This window comes from Tinamus guttatus, unplaced genomic scaffold, assembly GCF_059628265.1.
Source record: "Tinamus guttatus ecotype Peru unplaced genomic scaffold, ASM5962826v1 Tinamus_guttatus_pri_ptg000150l, whole genome shotgun sequence".
NCBI lineage: Eukaryota > Metazoa > Chordata > Aves > Tinamiformes > Tinamidae > Tinamus > Tinamus guttatus.
In genome coordinates, this window is record NW_028288684.1 from 13,767,348 (window position 1) to 13,791,953 (window position 24,606).

A 24,606-nucleotide genomic window follows, 5' to 3' on the forward strand; every position below is an offset into this window, starting at 1 on the left:
CAAACCAGAACAACAACAAAAAAAATGCCAAAAGTAGATACAGTCCTGTTTGTCTCACTTGCTGATAATAATCAGTCAGGATGTGAGAAATGTAGAATCAATTTTTAAACCAGTTCCCAAAGTATTATTTAAAGTATCTTCCTTCTCCTATGCAAGTGGCCAAAGAAGCAGGTGTTGAGTTATTTGTAGGCTCTTCCACTGTTTACATTATGCTACTATCTGAAAACAGTTAAGCATTTTCTAGAACATCTGGAGGGGCACTGAGATGCAAACGTCTCCCCTTCGAGAGATCTGAACTACTGGGGTAAAGCATGATTCCCTTTTCTTTCCCTCTGGGCCTGTTCAGCCTGAAGAAGAGAAGGCTGAGAGGAGACCTGATCAGTGTATATAAATACCTGAAGGGAGGGAGTGTAGAGGATGGGGCCAACCTCTTTTCAGAGGTGACCACTGATAGAACTAGAGGAAACACCAAAAGTTCGACAGGAACTTAAGTAAAAGTTTTTAACAGTGAGGGTGACAGAGCCCTGGAACAGGCTGCCCAGAGAGGTTGTGGAGTCTCCTTCTCTGGAGATCTTCAAAACCCACTTGGATGCAGTCCTGTGCCATGTGCTCTAGGTGACCCTACGTGTGCAGGGGGGTTGGACTAGATGACCTCTAGAGGTGCCTTCCAACCTTAGCATTCTATGATTCTGTGATTTTGCAAAAAATCTGAACCATGCCAGCAATTAAATTGAAATGTCTCTACAAGGAATGTGTTCTATAACATTGATTTTTATGATTAAAAGGCAGCTTAATTCTGATGATTCAGTCCAAGCCTGATAACTTAACTAGGTGCCATGACCTGTGTGACTAGGCTTGTCTCATGAGATGTCTAGTCAATATAGAGCTACTGGAACTTAGCAAATCACCTGCCTTTACAGAGGGATTTAGTGCCATATCCTTGATATTGACAGGATACTGCAATGGTACAAGGCCATCAGGAAAGCCATATCCTCCCGGAGGGACACCTGGAGATTGGAGTGATACCACAAAATACTTCAGTTGGCATTTGATAGCTGCCCATGAGCAATCAAATCAAACCTTCAATGTGTATCTATCTGAGAATGATCTCGCTGCTCTGTGGCCTCTTGAGCACAATGGCTGTATCAGCTGACTCTAACAGGATCTGAGATACACACATGCATCTAGTTTTAGATGTTTTAAACTAGAACTAGATCCACCTCTCTGTATTTCTGCAGGACCTCTTATCTGATCTCTAATTTTATTTGAGAATCAAAGTTATTTAAGAGAGATGACACAAATTTATATTAGTAATAGAATCCATATTTTGATGGATAGTAAAACCAGCTGCAACATTTTGTCATGTCTATGAAAAGTAAACAAAAGGTTGAAAATACACTGTTATAATAAGTGACTGCTTAAAATTTCTGAGAGGTGCATATGGAGAAGTAAGTATAGTCTGACTCAAGATCCATTCTTAATTAGAAATAGTGATCTATAGCACTTCAGGAAAATTCAGGAAGAATGCTATTCTAAAAAGTGTTACTAACACTAATCAAGGCAGGAAAACAAGCGTAGACAAGGCACTTTAGAGACGAATGTGATGAAAGATCAGGAGACGTCAGAAGGTGGACGACAGGAGAAAGTGAAAGTCACATCTCTTGGATGTAGTAGACGAGCAGCGAGAGTTAGTGGTTGGAGCTCTCTGTCATGCAGGACAGCAGGTGAACCAGAAAGGTCTTCAGCATTCTAAAGTGTCACTTGTGATTCTAATGTTCAGGGAGAACTGAGTATTTTTAGCATTTCTATATTTTTGAAAATAGGGATTTATTTTTATTCTCAGACTTTATGAACCAGTTCTAACAATTAGGGTCATAACAGATTGTTTTACTCAGTTGACTCTTAAGGAAAGGCCTTCTTCATTCTGCTAGAGTAGGATCTGATGTAGGTGGTGTGTATCTGCTGAGGCACATAACAGAAAGATACACTTTCACCCAAGACACAAAATTCAGTTCATTTACAAGCAGAAATCTACCTATAGGTTAGTTTTTTGCCAGGTTAGTGAGTTGAATCAGTTTACCAAGGAATCTGCAAAGATTGCCAAAACCACCAAATGCTGGGAAAGAATGCATGGTCAAAGGGTGCAGGGAGAGTGCTAGAAAAAATGTTACGCATTTGTGCACAACACCCTTTAGTGTTGAGGCCTGAAAAAGTTAGTTTCGCTGTTTAACTCTTTGCTTAGCTCTTTGCCAAGTGTTTTAAAAAATGATTCTCAGTCAAAATGGCCACAGGCATGAGGCAGGCATTTGCAGCCCTGCTCAGTCCATCCTCTCTACGTGGAATGGGATTTAGCATAATGTCTGCAGATAAGGTGACATTTTGCATTATTTAGGCAGGAATCAAGCATTCATGGAAGAATGAAACATTTAGGGTTTTTCTAAAATGAAGCATTTCAGAGTTTCAAAAAACACTTTAACATGATAAAATATTACCATTTGATGTCAACTTTGTTTTAGCTGGTTTCTTTTCTTTTTTCTTTTCTTTTCTTTTCTTTTCTTTTCTTTTCTTTTCTTTTCTTTTCTTTTCTTTTCTTTTCTTTTCTTTTCTTTTCTTTTCTTTTCTTTTCTTTTCTTTTCTTCTCTTCTCTTCTCTTCTCTTCTCTTCTCTTCTCTTCTCTTCTCTTCTCTTCTCTTCATCTGGATACTGAATTAAGGAGACATTATTCATATAGCTGTACTTTTAAAGTCACTTGTTTATTTTATGAAGCACATACCATCACTGAGGAAAAGGCTATTGTCTCTAGGCCTTTCTAAATATTACATCATATTGTGGTTATAAAATCCAAGCCAAGGAAAATAGTCCAGAATTTGAGTATTAGAATATATCCAGGATAGATGAGCATTAACATCTCTGGTTTTGCACGTGGAATGCCTGAAATCCCCAGAGATTATGACATTCACTCTTGGACAGTCTAACAGCCCTAGTCAAATGGGATTTTGCCTTAGTTTTCTGGCTCTTGGCATAATGTTTAATGGTCTGTGCTTCCTCTTCTGTAAGACGTGTCATTACAGGAGTATAAGCTGATAAAATTTCAAGTACACTTTATCAAATGAATTTCCTTTTCTTGAGGCATGGATCTGGGAAATCATCCTAAGCAAACAGCAGATAGGAACTGATTTACACTGAAATTTACTAATGTCTGTCATGTTTTTATATTGTAATTTTTATTTCAATTTTCAGCTGCCTGCAACAAATATGAGTATGTACATAGTTAATTCATCTCTTAAAATACAGAAAGCACCAAACTTCCATCTTGCCCTATGGAAAGATTGTTTATTGCCTGGTTTCCAAGCAAACAAAGGCTTCAGAGAAGCAACCTCTTGTTACATCTGTCACATACATATCTTTACTCTTGTTAGTTTTACCTCTCACTGTAGTATTTCCATGATCAACAATTTGATTTATTTCCCTCAGTTGCCGTTCTTTTCCTTTATAGGCAAAAACATTGTCTACAGTCTCTGTTCCTTTTATGTGTAGTATGGCTTGCTTATTTCTATCTATGGGATGCATTTTAAATTGTCAGATGAAAAAGCATTTCACAAAATTCTTGAAAAACAAATTCAAATGAAATGAAGCTTCTGACAGCTAATGAAATATCTAATTTGGGGAATGTTTGTATAAAAAGGAAATATTGTGTTTGAATTTTCCAAAATACTACATGATTAACTGAAATGTAAGTGTAGTCTTCTCCTCTTTCAAGGCACCGCTACAAACAGAAGGAGGAAGGATAGGTCTGCCAGAGACATTCCTGCTTAATCATGGGTAAGTCACATCACTCTTTGTCTCCATTCTTGGTTATAGACTGTAGATAATTTGGATCCCATAAATACTTGCCATGTTTAGAAATATTTCCTTGTAATCCTTTCTTAAAAGTGGATAAAGACTAAAGCCCAGATAGAGGCAGATGTATTTTTACATTGGCTTTTCTTTAATGATCTTTAAAAAAAAATCAAATTTTTCAAGCTTTATTATTTTTTTCATAGAAAAATCTGCAAGCCTTTACATTAAAAAAATCTATAACTTTATCAGAAACTTTTTTCTCCCAAGATACTGAACTAGAAACAAGTAGAAATGACCAAATACTTGTACACATTGTATATTATGCATATGTATATTATGTATATTATGAAATGATATATAGTGATCTATAAGCCTCAACCAAGAGATTGTTTGTGTAAAATACTATAAATAGTGATGAAGATGAAATTTCTGGGTTTTTTTTTCTCTTCAACGACAAGCTTTAACATCATCAAAAATATTCATGTACATCACAGAACTATGTATATATCAAGGCACTAAAAATCTGAAAAAAACCCAAAATCCAAGAGTGTGAAATAGTTCTGAAGGACAACTGCTATTACAAATCTTGGATTGCTTTTCCTTCACCTAACCGCAGCTCCCCAGTCTAAGGTGTCTAGTTTCCCTCTTATATCAGCTTTTGAGACAGGTACTTCCAAGGGTACTTCAGCTTCCTTGTCTCAGACACCTACCTACCTGTATAAAAGTTTTTTGCTACATATAAGGCTTTTGCTAGATATCCACCTTATTTCTTATCCACCAGCATGTTTATTTCTTCCAAAAACAGTTTGAAAGTGTCATTTCTGTAGCAGCACCAGCAGCAGAATCAATATGCAATAGGTATTGAAAGGACCTCTTAATCCTTGCAATCCTGAATACAACTCTTAGGATCACCAAAGGAGAAAACAGATTTAAAAAACAAAAATGAAAACATGAGGAGAATTCAAGATTTACAATTTAAAGTTTCTTTCTTAGAAGACTCCTTTTTTAAAGTTCATTTAATAAAATATGAAATAACTTACAGCAACCTTTTAAGCTTTGAGGAACTGGCAGTGTGTGTATGTAGGTGCTCATGTGCACAGATCTGCATATAAACATGCAACAAAGTTCAAAGATTCTTCCCAAACCTTTTCACATCCACACCTCAGAAATCTATAAAACACATTTCTTGTGCTTGAAGATCTGCTTACAGTGCTGCAGAGTGTAAAATGTATTTAGGGCACTGCCTTCAAATTACACATAAAATGTGATGGTAAAAGAAACTACTGTTATATACAGGCAACCTGTCTCAAAAAGCTAATTGCTTTTATAAAGGCAGCTTGCTACATATACTTAGTATATTCCTTTTTTTTTTCCCACTTGGAATAAGAAAGGAGTTTTTTTATCAAGAGAACAATCTCATTAAGTGTTAAAAAATATTACTCACATGAGCAGCTGTAATGAGATCAGACCTCAGCTTTTGGGTTTGAAATGATTTTCAATGATGCTCAATGCAGTTTTTGAAGGCTACATTAGTTTACAAAGTGCTCTGTTCAAATTAAGGTAGTCATGACCCATGAAAAATGAGGTTGCCTGTAGCTTTTGTTGAACAAAGTATTACATTAAAAAAAATCAGGCAGATGTTGGCTTTATATCTGTGAGTTCTCCTGCACATTATTTTCAGCAAAGTGCTCATAGCTTGACCAATTTCTGACAGAGATGAAAATCCTTCAAAAAAAAAAAAAAATGGAAAATGGGCAGAGGCAGAAGGATGTGTGCAGACCTCATAGCATTATGTTATTCACCTCAGTGATATTGGCCATTTGCAATCTTCTGCTTTTTAGGCTTATTGACTAAAAATAATTCTCACCAATGTTTGCTTCTCTTTCATCAACTTGTACATACAAGTGTTTCTTGATACCAGTGCTCCAACTCTTCATTCCTACCAAGACTTCATTTTCTGATCTCTGTATGGCATCTCTGTATTGTTTCTCTTAATATTTGGCTTTGGTTTAATAATTTGCAGTAATAACCCTGGCTTCACATTTTGTATATTTTGGGTCTTGTTCATACAGTCGTGCCTTTAGGCTACATAGATCAGATGGGCTGACTTTCAATCTGATCTTAGTGTTTTAGTTATCTTTTTCCATCTTCTATTTTCAATTGCCAGTTGTTCATAAGCAATAAGAGTTTTTGATAATGAATGAGTTTTAGAATTTTCAGAAAGCTTTTTGAATGTTTTTTGAAACTTAGAATACGTAAATGTACTAATAATGTACTACTTAATTTCCCGTACAATAAGTAATTATGAAGTATTGCTTCCTCTAATAAAAAATAGATAATACTAAGGTATTTTCCAATACTTAGTAACTCTTTAATAGAGAAAAAGGAAAGCCTGAAATACCCTTTGTTGTTATTCTCAATAAGATTTTATTTGGTCTTTCCATATGTAATTGTTTAATGTGCATATGTGTTTCAAAAGCTAACTAACTGAATATACTAACATCTATTTTCAATACATTAAAAAAAAATCATGGTTAAAGTCACTTATTTTTCTGCTATTTATTCCTAGGTGGGAGCCCAGAAGAGAAAGAATGAAGCATAGTTTTATTCCAAGTGAATTTTCTAAGAGTTTTCCTCACAGCTCTAGGGCCTGTGATGCAGCAGAATCCCACCTGGCACCAGACACAAGGGGATCAAGGGTCTCTTTATCAGCTTCCAACCAATTCCTGGGGCATTTTGAATATTGGTGCTTTACTGGAAAGTTTTCAGAGGAAACAGAAATCAGATTATCAGAGGAAGTAGAAGGAGCAGATTCACACTGCAGCAGCTCAGCTCTTTTCTTTATGCTCCTAGTAGGAAAGTAGTAGGAGTGATGCATTGGCTTCAGGCTCATTGCAGATTAGTGACTTCAAAACAGAGTCCTGGATTTGTGGTGGGTTTGTGTGTGGAAACAGAAATCCTTGTCTGTGGAAAGGTCAAAAGGGAGCAAAGAGAAAAATGTTGGCTTGTTCTCCCTTAGCTTTCTATAAAATGAGTATTCAAACAGTGGTTGCCTGCTGCAACAGAACACAGAATGACTAAAATAATACAATATGAGACTCAGAATCTGATTCAAGACTTCATGATTTTAGTGGGATTAATTCTGGAGTCCCAACTCCAATAGCCCAAAAATGGCCGTAAAGTGGCCAGAGTCTCACTCCCCAAGGCTACATTTGTGCCATTCCTCTGTACTAGGAAGATGAAGAGATGTCCATGAGTTCGTTGCTAATCGATTTAGTTTTGTGTGTCTCTGGCTTGATTATTGGGTTTCTTCTCAGAACACACTTGTTTTTAGAGGGAAAACAGATAGAATTTAATTTCTAAACCAACATAGGTCTCTTGAATTTAATTAAAACTATTTTATGTAATTAGTTTTATCTAAACATTTTAAAATAATGATACTTGTCTTTGGACATAAGGATTTCAGTGTATCACACTAGCCAAAGGGCTTGAAGTTATACCTGTGCATAATAGCTTTCTTCTCTCCAGGGTCTAAATAATTTTGAAGAGGTAACCCAATCTTCTTTTCCATTTTGCTTTTATCAAGAGACTCCATGTTATTAAAATATAGATCTTTTGCTGTATATATAAGCATGTTTTTTATAGATTCCCTGTCTTTCAAATTTAGCGAAAATTGCTTATATGATTAATTGGCATCATTATAAGACTCTTTACAGGTAAACGTATCTACTGCTTGCAAAATTTGAGTCCACTCAGAAATACATTTTGGTACCATTTTTAGTGAGAGTTTGACTCTCATTTGTCCTACCCAAAAGCTCTTTGGAAATCTAAAGATAGTAGGTGCATTATTTTTTGCAGTCACTTTCATGCAATTTTACATTTACATTGCTGAAGCAGTGCAAAAAGCCCTTTGTGTGAAGGAGAATCAGGCCTGGCATGCTTCTTAATATTTTCTTATGAGTTCCTCATGATAGAGATTGTCCCTGGGATGCTGCTCGTGCTTCAGGAAGCCCAGTAGGAATGGGCTTATGTGCAACTGGGGACTGATGCCTTTGAACATCTTTCCAAACAGGCTCACGTGTCTTTGTATATCCATAATTCATTTCTATCTCCCACAGCTGCTTCAAGCATTCATTCATTAATTGGTGCTCATGTAGTAATTAGTCCTTAGCTGAAGTCATGTGTATGTGCTTTCATGAAAGTAAAAATACGTATTTGGTCCTGTAGAAAATGAGGGGGACTGTTCAGTACTCGTGCATTTTGTCAGATATGAAAATAAGGAACATGTGGCTGTATACAGCCTCCATTTTTGGACATGAGTAAGAATGGGATTGTGAAATACAAAAACAAAGACCTAATCATGCAAATAATTGTATGTGCAATATTTAAAACATAACAGCACAACTGACTTTAAAATTTCGCAAAATTAATTATTTAAGACACCTAGTTGAATAATTCAGATTTAACAACATAAAACAATGTACAACAAAACCCGTCATGTGTTACAAAGAAGGCACTAAATACTGTGGAACAAAATCTGAGATCTTTGTTCAGCCTTGACCAGGGAACCTCTCATTAGAAATATTTAGGTTAAACTGTCTTGAGTGAGGACCACACTGCAACACTCTGAGAATTTGGCAGTAGCTGAAAATGTTAAAATCAAACTTTTTTATTTTAGCTAGGATTTGCTGACTAAGAGAGAAGACACTAATTTTGTTCTCAAAACTTCTCAGATTAGGTTTCCACAGGGAAATTAGAGTTTGGCCAGTCTGCTCTTCTAATATCTTTACAGTAATTAAAATTTTAACGTGACAGCTTTAATGTGTATGCGTAAACTGAAGCAGCACTAAGTCAATGTCATAAAACTTGGGAACAGAGTATTAAAACATTAGACAGGTAGATGCTGAATAATGTTATACAATGTTTTCAGACATAGGTTGCATAATGATGACTTACTAGCTGATTAATCAGGAACTTATATTGCCTTATTTAAAAAACACCATTTAACAAGAACTCATGTTATTGGGACTGTTGTATGGGTACACTCTTTACTTCAGATTAAGAGTAACTTCTAATAGTCTAGTAAAAAGAGTCAGAATGTTTGGAAAAGGGTACAATACAATGAAATATCACCAGTATTTCTAGGCCTTTGTAACAGTCTCAGATTCACAAGAGGTTTCACAGAATCATAGAATCATAGAATGCTTAAGGTTGGAAGGGACCTCTAGAGGTCATCTAGTCTAACCCCCCTGCACACACAGGGTCACCTAGAGCACAGGGCACAGGGTGGCATCCAAGCGGGTTTTGAAGATCTCCAGAGAAGGAGACTCCACAACCTCTCTGGGCAGCCTGTTCCAGTGCTCTGTCACCCTTTTCCTTAAGTTCCTGTGGAACTTTTGGTGCTTCAGTTTCTGGCCATTACCTCTAGTTCTGTCGGTGGCCACCACTGAAAAGAGGCCAGCACCATCCTCCTCATTGCCTCCCTTGAGGTGCTTATAGACACTGATCAGGTCCCCTCTCAGCCTTCTCTTCTCCAGGCTGAACAGGCCCAGCTCCCTCAGCCTCTCCTCGTAGGGCAGATGTTCCAGGCCTCTGATCATTCTCGTAGCCCTGCCTAAATAATACAAAAAAGTAGCTCAAAATATTTTAAATTATTGCAGGTTCTTATTCCCATGAAAAATAAGGATAAATAGGATAGTCCAGACCTATTGACAGATCTCTCTGTAATGACCCAATTGCAATACCTAAAACCAAACCTGAATAATGAAGAGAAGACTCTCTTGTTTTTTATTTTGGGCAGTCATTGATCTGGGCACTGCCTGTCATTCCCAAAATGAGTACATTCTTTATAGTCACAAGAGGAGAAGATGTTGGTGTTCAAATGAACTACATGAAACCAGCACTACCACCAAAATAAACTGGGAGCTATCTAGGGCTGTTGCAGGCATTTCAAGTGGATTTTTGCATTCAAAATTTGGAATTTAGAAAATGTATTTGTTTGCTGAGGGATGAAATCTTTTAAAGTTTTCCATGAAAACCTGAATGACAAAAGTTTTACATCTCCGGGAAAATCTCCCCAAAAAGAAGATCATGAACATAAATGTCACAACACAAGCAGAAGCTAAAGAACAACATGAAAACCTTCCATGGTGCATCCATGACACAGACATTAGTTCACCTGTTGGTGCCACATTAAATATAGGTTTCACAAATTACAGATAAAAAATAATTAAATGCTGGACTGCCCTTTCTGGGGACAGGACACAGAGGGACTGCTCACTAAAGACTGAAAAAATAGTGGATAGAATCAATTGCCAAAGTATATGCTGACAGGTGCCACCATAGCTCAAACTGTTGGATATCACAGGGAGGATGTATGTGAATAATATATTCATGCAAGACTGGACTTTGTCCAGAATGCTGGGTAGAGCTGATCGGATTATTTTTAACAGACTCATTATCTGGTGACTGAATTGTCTTACATCTTTAACATCAAGCCTATTTTCTCTCTCAAGATATATATGTGAGTGGAATAATTTTAAAAACATTTAATTTTTATAATTTAATTCATAGATTTCAGCAATTAATTTATACAAGCAAACTTCATCCTGGAAATCTGTTTATGTATTTTTTCAAATTATTGTCAGCAAATAATCATCTAAATTTTATGACATTATGTCTTTGTCATGACTGCATGATGGAACTTACTAAATGGAAATGTAATAAACATCAAATAAGGAACATAAAGTAATTGTTCTTTCCTGAACAACCTTGACCATGTGAAATTGCAGACATACAATTGCAGACAAGAATTATCTCTCAAAAATAAAACCTTGTTAATCTAGGAATATGTGAATGGCAAATAATGAAGGTCATGAATGCAGAGGAACCAGAGTCATTTAGAATTTGGGGATGTGTCTGCAGAAGAGCAGAGCATTGTTCCCATATCACTGCTGCCAGCAGTAACTATCATATTCTTCAGTTAAACCCAGGATGGTTTAGATGGACAGTATTTTAAACAGCTGATATACTTACTTATAACTGAACTTAAGCAGTTCACTGTGTGGATATTAATTGTTTATTTCTTCAAGGTTACGTATTAAAAAAAAAACCCAGATGCAGTCAATTCATTCATTCATATAATTATTGCTATTTGTTGTTTACTGTTAGTATTTTGCTTTTGCCTTGTTCAAAGACTTATGGTTATGGTGAACAGCATCCAGAGTCTCCAGATAGAATGATGACGCTACTAGGAGAGATATTTTGTCTAAATATGTGGAAACATGAACCTTGCAAGTAGTAGGAACACCTATAAAAATGGTGTAGCTACAAACACTGTGTGGACATGAGTCGCAGAGGTACACTCCCAAATCTCTCACTCTACTACACAGAGCCAGTAGTTCTTCATCAGTAGATTATTATTTTTTTTTCTTGCTCTAAATCTCCCCCTTTGTACTTTTTCTTCAGTTTAGACCAGATAAAAAGATAAAAATCTGGACTGAGGTTTGGCCCATAGAGATGGTTGCATTCTTTCTCGATTTCCTGGTTTGTCTTCCCATGTACTCCTTGCATGAGGCAGCCTTTCTTTCCCTTTTTTATCAAGGAGCTGTAAAAAGTAATGTGATGACAATTTCAGCTCTGAACTACACTGCACAGCGAGAGACTCCAGCTGGGGAATAGCAGAGTATGGATAGATGGGAGCAAAAGCAATTGGATGTTTTCAGTATTTTCCCTTGGATGTTTTCAGTAATTTCCTGCCCTATTAACTAAATGACCTTGATTCTTTCCTTCATGTGGGGATTTATTAGAGTTTGCTGAGTTTTATTTAGTAGAGAATCTTCGGGTCAGCATTTTTACGTAAGTTCTTCTCCAGTGCATGAACCAGCAATGAGTTATCTCACTTGACAGGGGATGGCTGATGGTCCACCACAAAACAGAGGGAAGTTCGTGGACCTAAGGCACGCTTGGAGCATCTTCTGAGGAGAAACAGCTGATTATGGAGCTGCTGTAGGTGGCAACTCCTGCCTGCAACACACAGCTCACTTTTGTTTGGAAATTGGGAAAAAGAGATCAGGCCAGTCATCTGAAGCAAGAACATGGAGGGAGAGAATGGTGATAGCGCTGCACGGCAAATATATGAACCTGCAGGCCTGTTTTCAGGAGACAATTGCAAAACTCTTTTAGATAGTTAAATAATGTTAAAATAATGTCAATGAAATGTTAAAAAACAAACAAAATGACATGTCTGAATTCAAGGGTGTTCTCAGCTTGGTGCCAGTTGAAATTGCATTGTGTTTTCTCTTTAACACTGACCTTCCCAGACCTTAGATTTATCAGAAAAAAAAAAATCAGCCTTTTTCGTTTTGGAAGGTGGAATCCTCTGAAAAACAAACAAACAAACAAACAAACAACAACAACAACAACAACAAATGTTGAGAAGGATTAAAGCCCTACTCTCCCTGAGTATATGGCACTGCTAACACAGGTACAGCTTTTACTGCAAGCAAAAGAAACCGAACTGCAAAATAGAAAAGAACTCCAGACTGGATTATTTTATTTCTTAGAGATTTTCTATCAAGAAGCTTGAGGTGTGAACTGATTTACTATAAAGGAACGAAATGCACATTCATAATTCAGAGAAAACATAAAAAAGAGAACATCTCTCGTTAACTTAGAAAAGATAGGCAGATATCTCTGACAGATAAGGTGTTCTGAGTTATTATTTTTAATACAGCAAGATGAAATCAGAGCAATAACAAAGGTTTTAAGTTCTGTCCTGACAGCAGCATCACAAGATATCCATCATGATAAAATCTTTAAATGACAAAGTTGTGGTGGCAGTCACAGAGACATATTCAAGTGGCACTCACTACAGTTAGTCTAATTCAAAAGATAATAAATCTATTCTACAGATATGTCCTGTAAAAAATAGAAAATGTGACTAATATGCAATCTGTTTCTCAAAAAAGTCAGGAAATTTCTGCAGTGTTCTGCTGCTGGAGATTAAGTCTTATATTAGTATAACTAATAAAAAAGGAGTAAAAATAAACTAAATTCATCGAATAGTCTCTATAGGCATGATAAGGGTTTGGGACTACTCTAGTCTCATACCCATATAGACTATACTAGAGTAACAACTTGTGTCATCATATAAGATCACATAAACTTGAACCTTACTCCAACAGGTATGGTTTTAGTGTTCATGAGATAGAAATGATTGTTCTTTTCTCAATATTAGAAACTTCATATCCATTCAGACCACTGCAACCAAAAAAAAAAAAAAAAAAGGAAACATAAAGTCTTGCAGCCATTATGAACCACCTCATTCTCATGGAAGTATATGATCAGGTCAAACAACTGTTTTGTACAAACACATTTCTTTGCCGGTGTTGCCTGCTAACAATGCTCCTATGAACTTGAAAAATCTCTCTTCTTCAAAGCTCTGTTTGTCACTATTTATGATACTTGTTTATTTTCTTCTTTTCACATTGGTAGGGTTTAATATCAAACCTCCAAGATAAGTAGCACTTACTGGTCACGGCTTCAACATATCATATTCCTAGCTCTTGTGAAAAAATTAGATGACAAACTGAGATGCTTTGCATTGCTTGAGCAGGACAGAAGTTAAGATATTATCTTGAGTGACATGGAGTCTACAGAGAAAAGCTGTCATTTAAGCAAGTCATTAAAAGACCAAGGATTATTGAAAACACTATGTTTCTTTATCTGAATGAGACAGAAGATAGATACAGGAAAAAATCAATAGATCTAATTTTGATCTTACTTATACTGATTGCATAGTGTAATTCTATTGATTTCTGTCACATTACTCTCGCTCACCACAGTGTACACAAGCACAACCACTGATCCAACATTCCTTTACACATACAGTCTTTTTGGAAGATTCCAATTCCTTAGAAACTAGCAAGGTATTTTTCACTTAATTTTATCTAGTCTTGACTTCAAACATCATCCTACTCACTTACAATACAGAAGAAATATCTCATTATCTGTAATGGGAACATGGGTTGATGAAGAGCAGTGTTTTTTATCTTTGAGCAGCATGTCGCAGACTGCTGGGCTGGGAACACAACGTTTGCCTCAAACCCACCAAATAATGCGTAATGTAATGGGACTGCAATTGATTTAATGACAGTATTTCAGTTGTATTGACTTTGATAATGTAGATATAGTACTGGTAGGCGTTGGTGCGTGTTTCAAACTCCTAAAACGAATTGGCAGCAACTAATTATCCTGTGTGAGATAAACCAAACATATCATGACAGACCTTGTGTGAAAATGCATAGAGACTTGTATATTTATGACAGCAAAAATGGCTGTGTGGGATCCTGTGAATTGCATGTATGTTTGTGCAAGTGCACATGGCAGAGGCAGGAGCATCCATAGCAGAGCGGTGAGAAGGGCTCTCCTAGAGCTCCCTCTCTTTCCCCAGAGTGTCTCTATAGATGTCCAGGCAGAAACATATCCTTAGAAAGTTCAATCCTTCTTTCCCTGACCCCCTTTCTTTTCACATTGTCTGTCAGTGGAAAAGTTTTTTGGTGTCTCCTGTTTTTACACACCCCAGAGTCTTCTTAGCCAAGATATTTTGGACAGTTTTTGAAAATCTATCTACTGTTTTGGTGATCTCTCCTTTCCTAGATGCTTTCAGCAGAGTGTTAATACCCTCCAGCTGCCTGGGCCCACCTCCTCATCCAGTTCTCCTTGCGGAAAAAGGCCCAGCTGTCATTTCTCACAAGGATTAAAATTTGTAGATAAAAACATAGTCCTTTAGTCTCATAAATGTTTCCAGGCAGTATTGTGTGGGAAGAGGTACAGGTTTGAAAATACAAGACAAGAGAACCTTAGGTGAAACAGGAGGCTGGATCATGGCTAGAAGAATCTAGACTAGGGGGGGTGTTGGGAATGGAGAAGGTTTCTTGGTGGCAGAACAGGATCCCATCCTCATTCATACTTAGATAAAACCAGAGATTAGTTGTGATTACAATTCGTAGTTGACAGTTATTCCTTTTTTTTTTTTTTTTCTGGAGAGAACTAACAAAACTCGTGAGTGGCAATGGCTGACTGTGCTGGCTTTCAAAAAGCAGCTCTGTGCCAGCCTGTACTTCGCAATATGAGGGTGGGTAACACATTTTACACACCTCTCTCAGAAAGCAGTGTGCTTTTCCTGTGCATCAGTTTTTCCAATAGACGTTCTCACCCATAAAAGTGATGCAGCATCATCCTCCTCCCTGGTGCAGTTCCCCTGGTTGCTCCCCCACCTCTATATCAGCGTATCTCCACACCACTCAGTCTCGAGGCAGGTCCCTCTGGTTGTGGCAAGCGCCGTATTGCTCTTACTGCAGCCTGGCCTGGACACTGAGCAGGGTTTAGGAGAAATGCTAACAACTAGGCATCACTCTTCAAGTCCAAGGACTGGACTGGTTGCAGGCAGATACTGGTGCTGACACATCCTTCTGCTACAGAACAGGATGAGATGAAGCCAGCACAGGTCTGCAGGGAAGTGATATAGCTGCACTCTTGTTTTTGCTGTATGGAGATAACCTTTACATAAATTATTAAGTGAGGCTGAATCACAGCACTGTTCTGCTCTACACCAGTTCCTTTGCAGCTTTTTATTGCCATGACACCCAGGTGACTTCCAGGAGTGCATTAAGCAACGTGCCTGCCACTTGTCATGGGGCTTCATTCTGCCTCTCGGCCTTTCCTCCATACGGCAAGCAGGAGCTTTCGGTTTCTGATTTTGTTTTTTTGAATTTGTGAGTGAAATGTCTCAGTCACTTTATACTGTAGAGTGGATAGTGATGGAATAGCCTGTAACTTGCTATATGAAACATACTAAGCCAGCTCTAAACAAACACTGTTATTTTGCACTGAATACATCAGTGCACTTTATCTGAGAAACCAGATGTATTGTAGATGATGTAACAAAAAGGTGCAAACATTTAAGCAGGGAAATATTGCACTTTTTCTGTAGCATCAATCAGGTTACAGATTTTTATATTAAAAAAAATAGAAGCTAATATGTATATAAGTCAAAGAGGCTCAGGAGAAATACATCTTTTTGCCTTCACTTCTTTTTGTATTCACTGATTTAGAACACATATTGGTATGGGGAACACTGCAGTGAAGATCTGGTAACTTTTTCTAGACTACGTACAGCATTTTCATTATAATCTGTTTTTCAATTTAAATTTCTAATGGAACACTGTATAAATATCAATATTGGGGAATTCATTGAAAAATAGCATATGTTGTTTATCTTTGCAAGAGCAAAATCACATCATTAGCAACAGAAAACCCAGAATAATAAATAAATTTAATTTTCTTGTTGAAAAGACCTACAAACATAATGAACAGTTTGCTGCTTCATCCCAACATCTTGTCACTCCTTATGTATAGATAAAAAAAATCTCTGTAACCTGACTAGTTTTCAGATTGTCATGCAATGCATCATCAACCCTAGACCATTATCCAAATATGGAAACAGATGTAAATTCACACCTCCTATATCTTGAACTTTTCAGACACACGTCAAATGCAACCTAAGACTGCTGTAACAATATTAAACAAACTAAAAGCCCAGCTTCTCAGCCATTCCACAGCAGCCTTCTTCTGCCATGTGCAGCATTTGACTCCATGAGACATAAACTATTTTCCTTTTTCTTGGAAAGAGTACTGTGCCAGCGGTATGAGTTTACTAGTACACAGGCAGATCATTTAAAAATGTGAGACTAGCTTTTCACTGCATCTGAAGGACCACTAAGTGCTACAGGACACATCGCCCTTGGCCAGGGTTTCCATCTTCTTGTTAGTGACCCTTGTAGCACTGGAGGATCTTGAAAGATGTGTGCTTATCAAGCTGTTTCCATCTGGAAAAGTTTCCTTTTGGAAAGCTCCTTCATATTTCTAGAATCATGACAACATATCATTTTGTCCTTCAAACACGAGCATTTGTTGTTCCTAGGACTTGACCTGAAAAATGTATCTGAAAATCAGGAGCTATCTTACTATCAACTCAAAGGTATTCCTACCTTCAAGCTGATATCAATGAAGTGAAATAAAATTGCACACACTGGGGTGGTTGCCTGCGCAAAAATAATGCCTGAAAAGCATGCTGGCTTGCAAGGGTGCTGAAGATTTTACTGATCACCAGAGTGGATACAGAAAAGACAGTGTAACACAAGCATCTTCACTGTTCCCAAGATAATGGGTACTTTTTCAATTTTGGAAAATACATGGTCCAGTGCCAATTCAGTTGTCTCTATAAAGATTCCTTTTTATAGTTCATTTTGATAGCAGTGCTATGAAACAACTGGGCCAAAGTAAGCAACCTATAGCCCAGATGTCACCCCATGACCATCACAGACTGTTAATAAAGACCATCAAAAGGCCTGGACTGAGCTGTCCCAGGACTGGGGAAGTTCACAACACTGTCAAGTTTCTGAGCTGTCAAATGCTTGGCAAAGTCTGCGTGGGATTAACTGCCTGGAAGCAGTCCCCCAAAGCAGTACAAGGTTCCCTGTTAAATTGGCTGATATTCTCACAGTATATCAGTTCTTCTGCACGCATGAATAAGAACATTATACTGTTTTCTTTCATTTTTGAGCAGTGCTGTTGACACGATAAGGCCTGAAAGAAACCATGGAAGTCACCACTGTGACCTACAAGTGTGACTTGAGGATTTGGGATTTGGGTTGTGTGAGAGAAAGTAAAATAGCCTGGAGTGATGCTGGAGCTTATGCGATGGTCCCTGGGGAAACGAGAGTGAAGACCAAGGGAAGTGAGGGACCTGGGAAGCATGAGGAGCAAGGAGCTGAGAAGGACATACATAAAAGCATGAAGGGGAGTTCAGAACCCATCCTGTGACAATCAATAAATGTGAAGGAACCAACTGAAGAAAGCAGAAAAAGAGGCCAAGCAGGCTCTGAAATCAAAGGATCTGATAAACCAAAGAGTCTTAAAAAAAGTAGAATAATATTTCTTTTTAAAAAAGGAGTAAATATGCAAGAGAGTGAACAAGGAAGAGTGAAATAAAAAAGCCTAGAGAACAGAGTCTGAGAGACAGCAGCCTCTTATCAAGTGGAGCAGCTGAAACAAAGGACGGGACAGGAGAAAGGAAAATTTAATGGGCAAGTGCAGTGGCATCTTGAAATCCCCTTCAATTCTTAAAATAAAAGTGTAAAGTATTATCAACAGCATATTTCTTAAGTGGAGAGGTTTACATAGCTCCATAATACCTCTTTTTATAGTAATATGAAATAAGAATTAGCATGAGAACTATATAACCCACTGGTAGCATTGCTACTAAACCTTCAATTTAAAATAAAATGTTCTTTAACAAAAAAGGGGGGAAAATGTTTTCAAAGGAAAATTTGTAAAACTCCTTAGAGTCTAATTTTAAGAACAGGACAAAAAAAATTTCTCAGAAACTTTGAGCAACTGTGCAATTACCTTTAACTACAGGTCCTGCAGACCGTGATCTAAAGGCCACTGCAGCTCCATCACAGCCTCAATAAGCTCTGCATCTTTCCATAAACCTCCTCCTCCTCCTGCAGGACTGTGAATCTCAGGAGCTCGCTCCCCAGCCATTAAAACCATGATCCCGCAACACCAGCAGTGTCAGCCTGCCTGGGCAGTTTGCAAAGGAGCGCGCTGAGTTTTGCCCAGTTTGTTCCTCAGCATATCACCAAATTAGGAAAAGGTGCGTGTGCCTGAGGAGTAGAAGGCCATATGCTATTCAAATACTGGCAATAGCTTTGATATGCCAAGAAGGCGGGGGCGAGGGAGAGATTTTATTAGAATACACTTGTTTTAACTGCACATTTATAACACCCGTTACGAATATTCCCTTATGGAATGGTAAGCCTATTATAATGTGAAAGCTGCCTGTAAATGGGAAGTATACTATTTCTTCAGTACCTGACATTTTTTCAGAAATGATAATTTGCAAAGAGTTTAGTACATTTAAGCTATTATGACCTACGTAAGTAACATAGGAATACCGCCAAAACAGCTGAAGTGCCACCCCTGGAAAAAGAACAGAGCAATATTATGTGGAATGAGGGCTGCTTAAATGTCACTACTGCAAGGATAATTTTTACTAAGTACGGCTATAAACCATCCCCGCTCTAATCTGAAGTTACCAGAGGTGATAAAAACTAGTTTTGCTGTGGAAAAGGTGTGCAGTAGTGTGTGAAAGAAAGAATACAAGCACTACAAGCAGTCCATTTCTATGCAGAAAGAAAGAAAGAAAGAAAGAGAGAGAGAGAGAGAGAGAGAGAAAGAGAGGAAAAGGAGAAAGAAAAGGAGAAAGAAAAAAAATAAAAAAAGACCGCTTATTTTGTAAAGGTTGCAATTAACAAATACACGCATGCTTGCTGTCCTCGGAAATCAAAGAACTTCTAAGTGCAATTTCTCCAGATCACCTTAGAACATCTTTTATAAGAAGTAGCTGGAAATTAAGCACCTTTCGGCTCAGAGTACAACCCCTCTTTTTTTGTTTTTGTTACCATTTTTGTTTGGGCACTTTTCTCTCTCTCTCTCTCTCTCTCTTTATCCCTCTCCCCGGGCGGTTCCCCCTCCCAATGCCCAGTCCTTGCGGATGCGGCGTCTCCTGCAGCGCGGGACTCAGCGCGGGGCAGCGCGGAGCGAGCGGCGCCCAGGGCCCCCCCCCGCCGCGCTCCGCAGCTCCGCGGCGGGGCGGGCAGGGCCGCGTCGCCTCCCGCCCCATCCCATCCCATCCCATCCCATCCCATCGCCCCCGGTGCCGCCCGGTGGAGGCCGCACAAACTTTTCCGCCCCCGCGCAGAGCCGCGTCTCTCCGCGGGCAGGCGCGGGGGGCCGGGCCGCGCGGGCGCCGCTTCCCCGGCGGCCCGGAAGGCGCCGCTGTGCGGCCGCGGCTCCCGGCGCGGAGCGGAGCGGCCGGCCCGGCGCGGAGCAGCGCGCGCGGCGCGGGCCACCATGAGCCAGGCGCAGCCGTACGCGGCGCGCGGGGACAGCGCGCCCGGCGCCCGGCGCAACGAGAGCCGGGACTACCTGCTGCTGGACGCGGAGCCCGGCGAGGAGGGCGCGCTGCCGCCCTGCGCCCTCTACCCCGCGTGAGTGCGCGGGCATGGGATGCGCGGGGATGCGCTGCGCGCGGACGGGATGCGCGGAGCGGGACCCCGCTGTCGCCGGGGCGGCCCTGAGGGCAGCGCTCCTCGGGTTGCGCAGCGGCCGGGGCTCCGCTGCCGCGCAAGGGGCGCGGGAGCCCCTCAGGGTTCCGCGGGGCGCCGTGCGAGCGGCTTCGTTTTCATTTAAAACGGGCGCTGTGGGGTTAAAAGCGCTGTAGATTTTTCAAGCTCTCTAGTCTTTTTTTTTTTTCCTCAGGGAGTGCGCGTTAGACTGTAGTTCATAAACTCGTAATCCCTTCGTTACCACCTTTCGTCAAAGTCGTATAGCTTCATGTGATTTTATTATTTATTTTTTAAGTTCTGCCGACTAGTTATTGGTATTTTAAATCAGTAAGGTGTAAGAATGTTTGCAATTGAAACTAAATGAAACATATAAATTATAAAGGTTCTGGGAAAGGCAGTTTTTGAAAAGCAGGTCAGTTGACATTCAGTGCTTATCGTGTCCCTCTGGATGCGTTTTATCAGCATGGCTTCTGTAATTATCGCTTGTTAATGTTTCGGGGAAAAAGGCATCCCACAGTGAGGAAAAATGGATATTAAGCAAAGCAAGAAGAGTCCTAAAATCCCAGGTGATTGCCATAAGATATGTACTTTCTCCTGTACAAATTGTGTTTTACAGCTTGACTGATAACTCCAGTTATCAACCTCAGTAGTCTGAACTGGTTTACCACTGAGGGGCTTGTTAGCCACATACAGACTAGATGAAAAGGAGTAATAGCAAGGAAATGGGCAATACTCTAGATATTTAGGCATTTGGAACCTCATTTAAGAATAATTGGAGTTTTTGAATTCACTACCTGTACTGCCTGTACTGCCGAATTATGAATTCAGTAAGATTATCTAGCTACAAGAGCATAAATTATTGTGCACTGGAGTTAAACCGTATTTCAAAATACGTGAGTGCATCTGTCCCATGAATGCTTTCTCAAGGAAGATCTAGTACTGATTAGGGCTGGGAGAGCTGCTTAGATGGACGTCAGCTCTTCAGTTCCTAAGTGCTGTATACTTAATTCAGAATAGTTGTGCAACTACAGAAAGATATATCTTGCATAAGTGATGTAAAATGCATCTTTAAATCTACAGGAGCTGTGGGGTGCTAATATTTTCATTTGAATAGTATGACCTGTGCTAGCAGCTCTTGGTCCAGGACACCAGCATGGAGATCGCATCACCTCAGCATGGCAGTAAGGAAAACCCACCTCCAGATCAAAATGCTTTGTAGAACTAGACTAACAGTAAATACAGGAATTTATCTGAAGTCATATCCCACCAATGACTTAGGTGACTGATTCTGTAGTCCAGGTGAGTTCTTCCTCAGGACGCTGGCATCCTTCTGGAAGGGAAGGTGTTTCTGTCAATCAGTTTTCAGACAGGACCAGTTTGAGTGGCAAATGTAAAACTGAGGGATGATCCCTTTCTCAGTTTTTATGTAAACCTACTGAAAGCAGTGCTTTAAGGAACCTAGCTGTTTTTTATTATTATTATTTTTATTTTTATGCAGAATGGGGAGCTGCCAGGTGGGGCTTCTCCACAAAAGGAACCACTTTGCAGGTGTCCTTCACAGAGCCTCAGTGAGATCTGCCCAGCAAGCAGGGGAACATGGTCAGTCTGGGTCACCCCAGGACGTGGCGATCACACATTTTGAATTTTACTGCCTAAAGTCCAACTGCATCACGTTTTAAGTACCTTATGTGGATCTTTCTCTTTAAGCAAGATGCCAGTTTTACTCACAACTTCCATATGTGAATTGGATAGAGTAGCCTCTTCTTAGGAAATGCTGCGTGCAGTTTTGTAATCTACATGTGGAAGGAATGCTTTTCTCCACCTCTTTTGGAAATCCCCAAATGACCAGCATTTCATGAGACTGTTACAGTAGAGAGTGTTATGATTATCATATCTTGCCTGGATCTTTAGATTTCAGCAGGTCTTTGGAGATCCTGAGTATCCCACTGACTGAGGGTCTGCATTCCCTAGACAGATAAATGCAAAATCAGCATTTTATGTGCTGTGAGGCCACTTGGACTCAGTGCGCATGCCTTACCGACTCTCTCCATATATGGTTTATCAGTGCTGAATCTTAAGCGACTTCTGCAGAAACATAACAGCCTAAAGTGCTGGTCACAATGTAAAGTGCCATTTTTTCCATGAAAGTCCTGGTGTGAATCTTTGGCAGTCTTTGGAAATGAAGACTTTGGGGTCTGTGGGCCTGTCCCTTGAGATGAAACTATATTGCCCTGGAGAGAATGCCTGTGTTGAAATGTAAACACAAGAGCATGATTTGAATAAGTTAAATAATTAAAATAACCCTCCAGCTGGTGTATTAAAACATTTTAACTAAAGCTGCTTTAATTTCACTTAGAGCAGTTCTTGACATTTTGTCAAACTAATTGGAAAATGGCATGCATCATTTGCACGTGCAAAAATGCCTTAAGAGCATCTTGTGCGATGGTGATTAATGTTTTAGAACATTATTTTTCATGTGTTGCTTTGTGACTGCTTTAAAGTAGTCTAGTGGCTGGATTATGAGATGAATATTTTGAGAAAACTTCTTGTATTTGTAAATACGCCCCAAATCTTTTGGACACTACTACTTTAAAACTTCTAATTCAGTGATGTTGCTCCTGAACTTTGATAGATGGTTCCTTTATAGCAGCAAATGATTCGCTGTTTAATAAAAGCCACCCAAGTTTGCCCTCTTCTTTTTCAGATGATTTCCAGATCTTTTGTTAATTGTAAAATAGATTAGTTGAAAATGCAGAAAATGAGAAAAAAAAAGGAAATTCTGACTAATCCAGTGATCAAGCAAACTGGACTGGTTTGGTGTCAATGAGTCACACTCAGTTACATTAAGCTAAGACTAATAAAGCAGTAGTGTGCTTTATTATGAAACTACGTGTGAACTGGAAGAATACTCAGAGCACTGACCTGTCAATATATGTAATGGACTCTGTAGGTATCAAGAGCATCGCCTGCCAAATTTCTACATCTGAGGCTTGCTTTGAGTTTCAGTACTTCAGAGTGTGCATCCTACTGAGCTCTGCGCATCCTACCGCAGCAGTAAGAGTTCCGTAGCACCTTTTTGCGGGAGGAGAGGAAGGAGAACAGCTTTGCTGTGTCTGAGGCAGCTGCTGCTTTACTTGCAAGCGGGATAGTCTGGGCTCGGCTGCCCTGCTAAGTAGGATCATGCAGTTTTTCTGCTAGTGTGCCGGTAGAATAATCTTACCTTTATTTGCAGGATGTGGCAAAACCAAGTTCTAGTGGGATTTCGTGGAAAAATGTCTTGCTTTTCTTTGAATTCATAATCTTCAGAAAATAAAATGTACTTCAAATGATATCCAAAAGCTTTAAATAAAATGTTTTCCAAAAGATGAGGCTGCTTTGATAGGATCTTAATAGTTGTAAATTAAAAATGGTATGTCTATACAACTCTTTCTAGCGGTCCTTTTTTACCTAGTCATTTAGTGTCTCCCTTTATGTACCAAAAATACCTTTCCACCTTTATATCAAAAGATACATTGCCTGCTGAAATACAAACATTTGGGCATATTCTTTCTCTAATGCAAGTATTTCACTGGCAAAAAGCCTGCTTTTATAGTTAAAAGAGAGCATTTAGTGTGTACTCCCAAATAGGAGTGCTTATACACAATGGAAGTGATAGTTCATGTATGTAAACGTCCCTGCTGAAAATCTGTCACTGAAGAACAGATTGTCAGCATACCGACTTAGTGAGAATGCACTAATTCAGACAGACATCTGGTTATATTGCTTATTTATACTTCGAAACAGTTTGCATTGTGAAAAACAATGTACTTTCTCATACATGTGTGGAAGGACAATTGTGCATTAAAATGTCAGTTGTAAAGCAAATGAGGCACACAGTGTCAGAGGAAAACAGGGAGAAAAGGGGCTCTGAGCAGCAGAACTGCCTTGAGGCATCAATTCTCCTCAGCTTCTGCAGTTTTCAAATCACGTGTTCCTCAGCATTATGAAACTGTACATATTTGCAGTCCCTTTCTTTGTTAAATAACATTTAATACCTTTTTTTTTTCCTTCATGCATTATAGCAGTTTCTGCTATTGACATAGCATCATTTTTATCTTCAGCCTCTACTATCTTGCTTGAAATGACCTGTAAAATTATCTTCCAGACTCTTCATTAGACATAATCTCTTCAGGGAGCACTGTGCAATGTGGCAGCTGTGTTTCAGATTGCCAGTCTCTTTACTGAGATGCTATATCCTCTGAAAATATGTTGCAGTGATTTTGTTGACAACAAAAAGGTGGAAGAATTAGTAGAGGGAGGATTTCCTTTTATAGTCTAATGGCTAGAACACTTTCCTACGAATTAGGACTAATGGAACCACTTCCCACTGGGCAGAGGCAAAAATCAGATCTGTAGTTCTCATATTTTGGCTGACTAAATTTAATCCTTAAAGTCTTGGGTAAAAGATCATCATCACTGCTTTTACCAGGTTGCATAATATCTAACATTTAGTTTCCTCTGCATTTCCTTCAAGTATCCATAAGATATTTTTTTTGCTTTGAGCTAAAGCTATGCTTTATGTCAACTTCCA

At 39.0% G+C, this 24,606-nt stretch overlaps 1 protein-coding gene across 1 annotated transcript in view; it reads left to right on the top strand.

Annotated features, from left to right (window-relative positions):
* The first annotated feature begins 19,821 nt into the window (after positions 1–19,821).
* Positions 19,822–24,606, top strand: part of TRPC6 (transient receptor potential cation channel subfamily C member 6) — a 99,698-nt gene continuing 94,913 nt past the window's right edge. The window contains exon 1 of the mRNA XM_088522331.1: positions 19,822–19,958. Coding sequence (XP_088378457.1) covers positions 19,822–19,958 — 137 coding nt within the window. The remainder of the gene's footprint in view (positions 19,959–24,606) is intronic.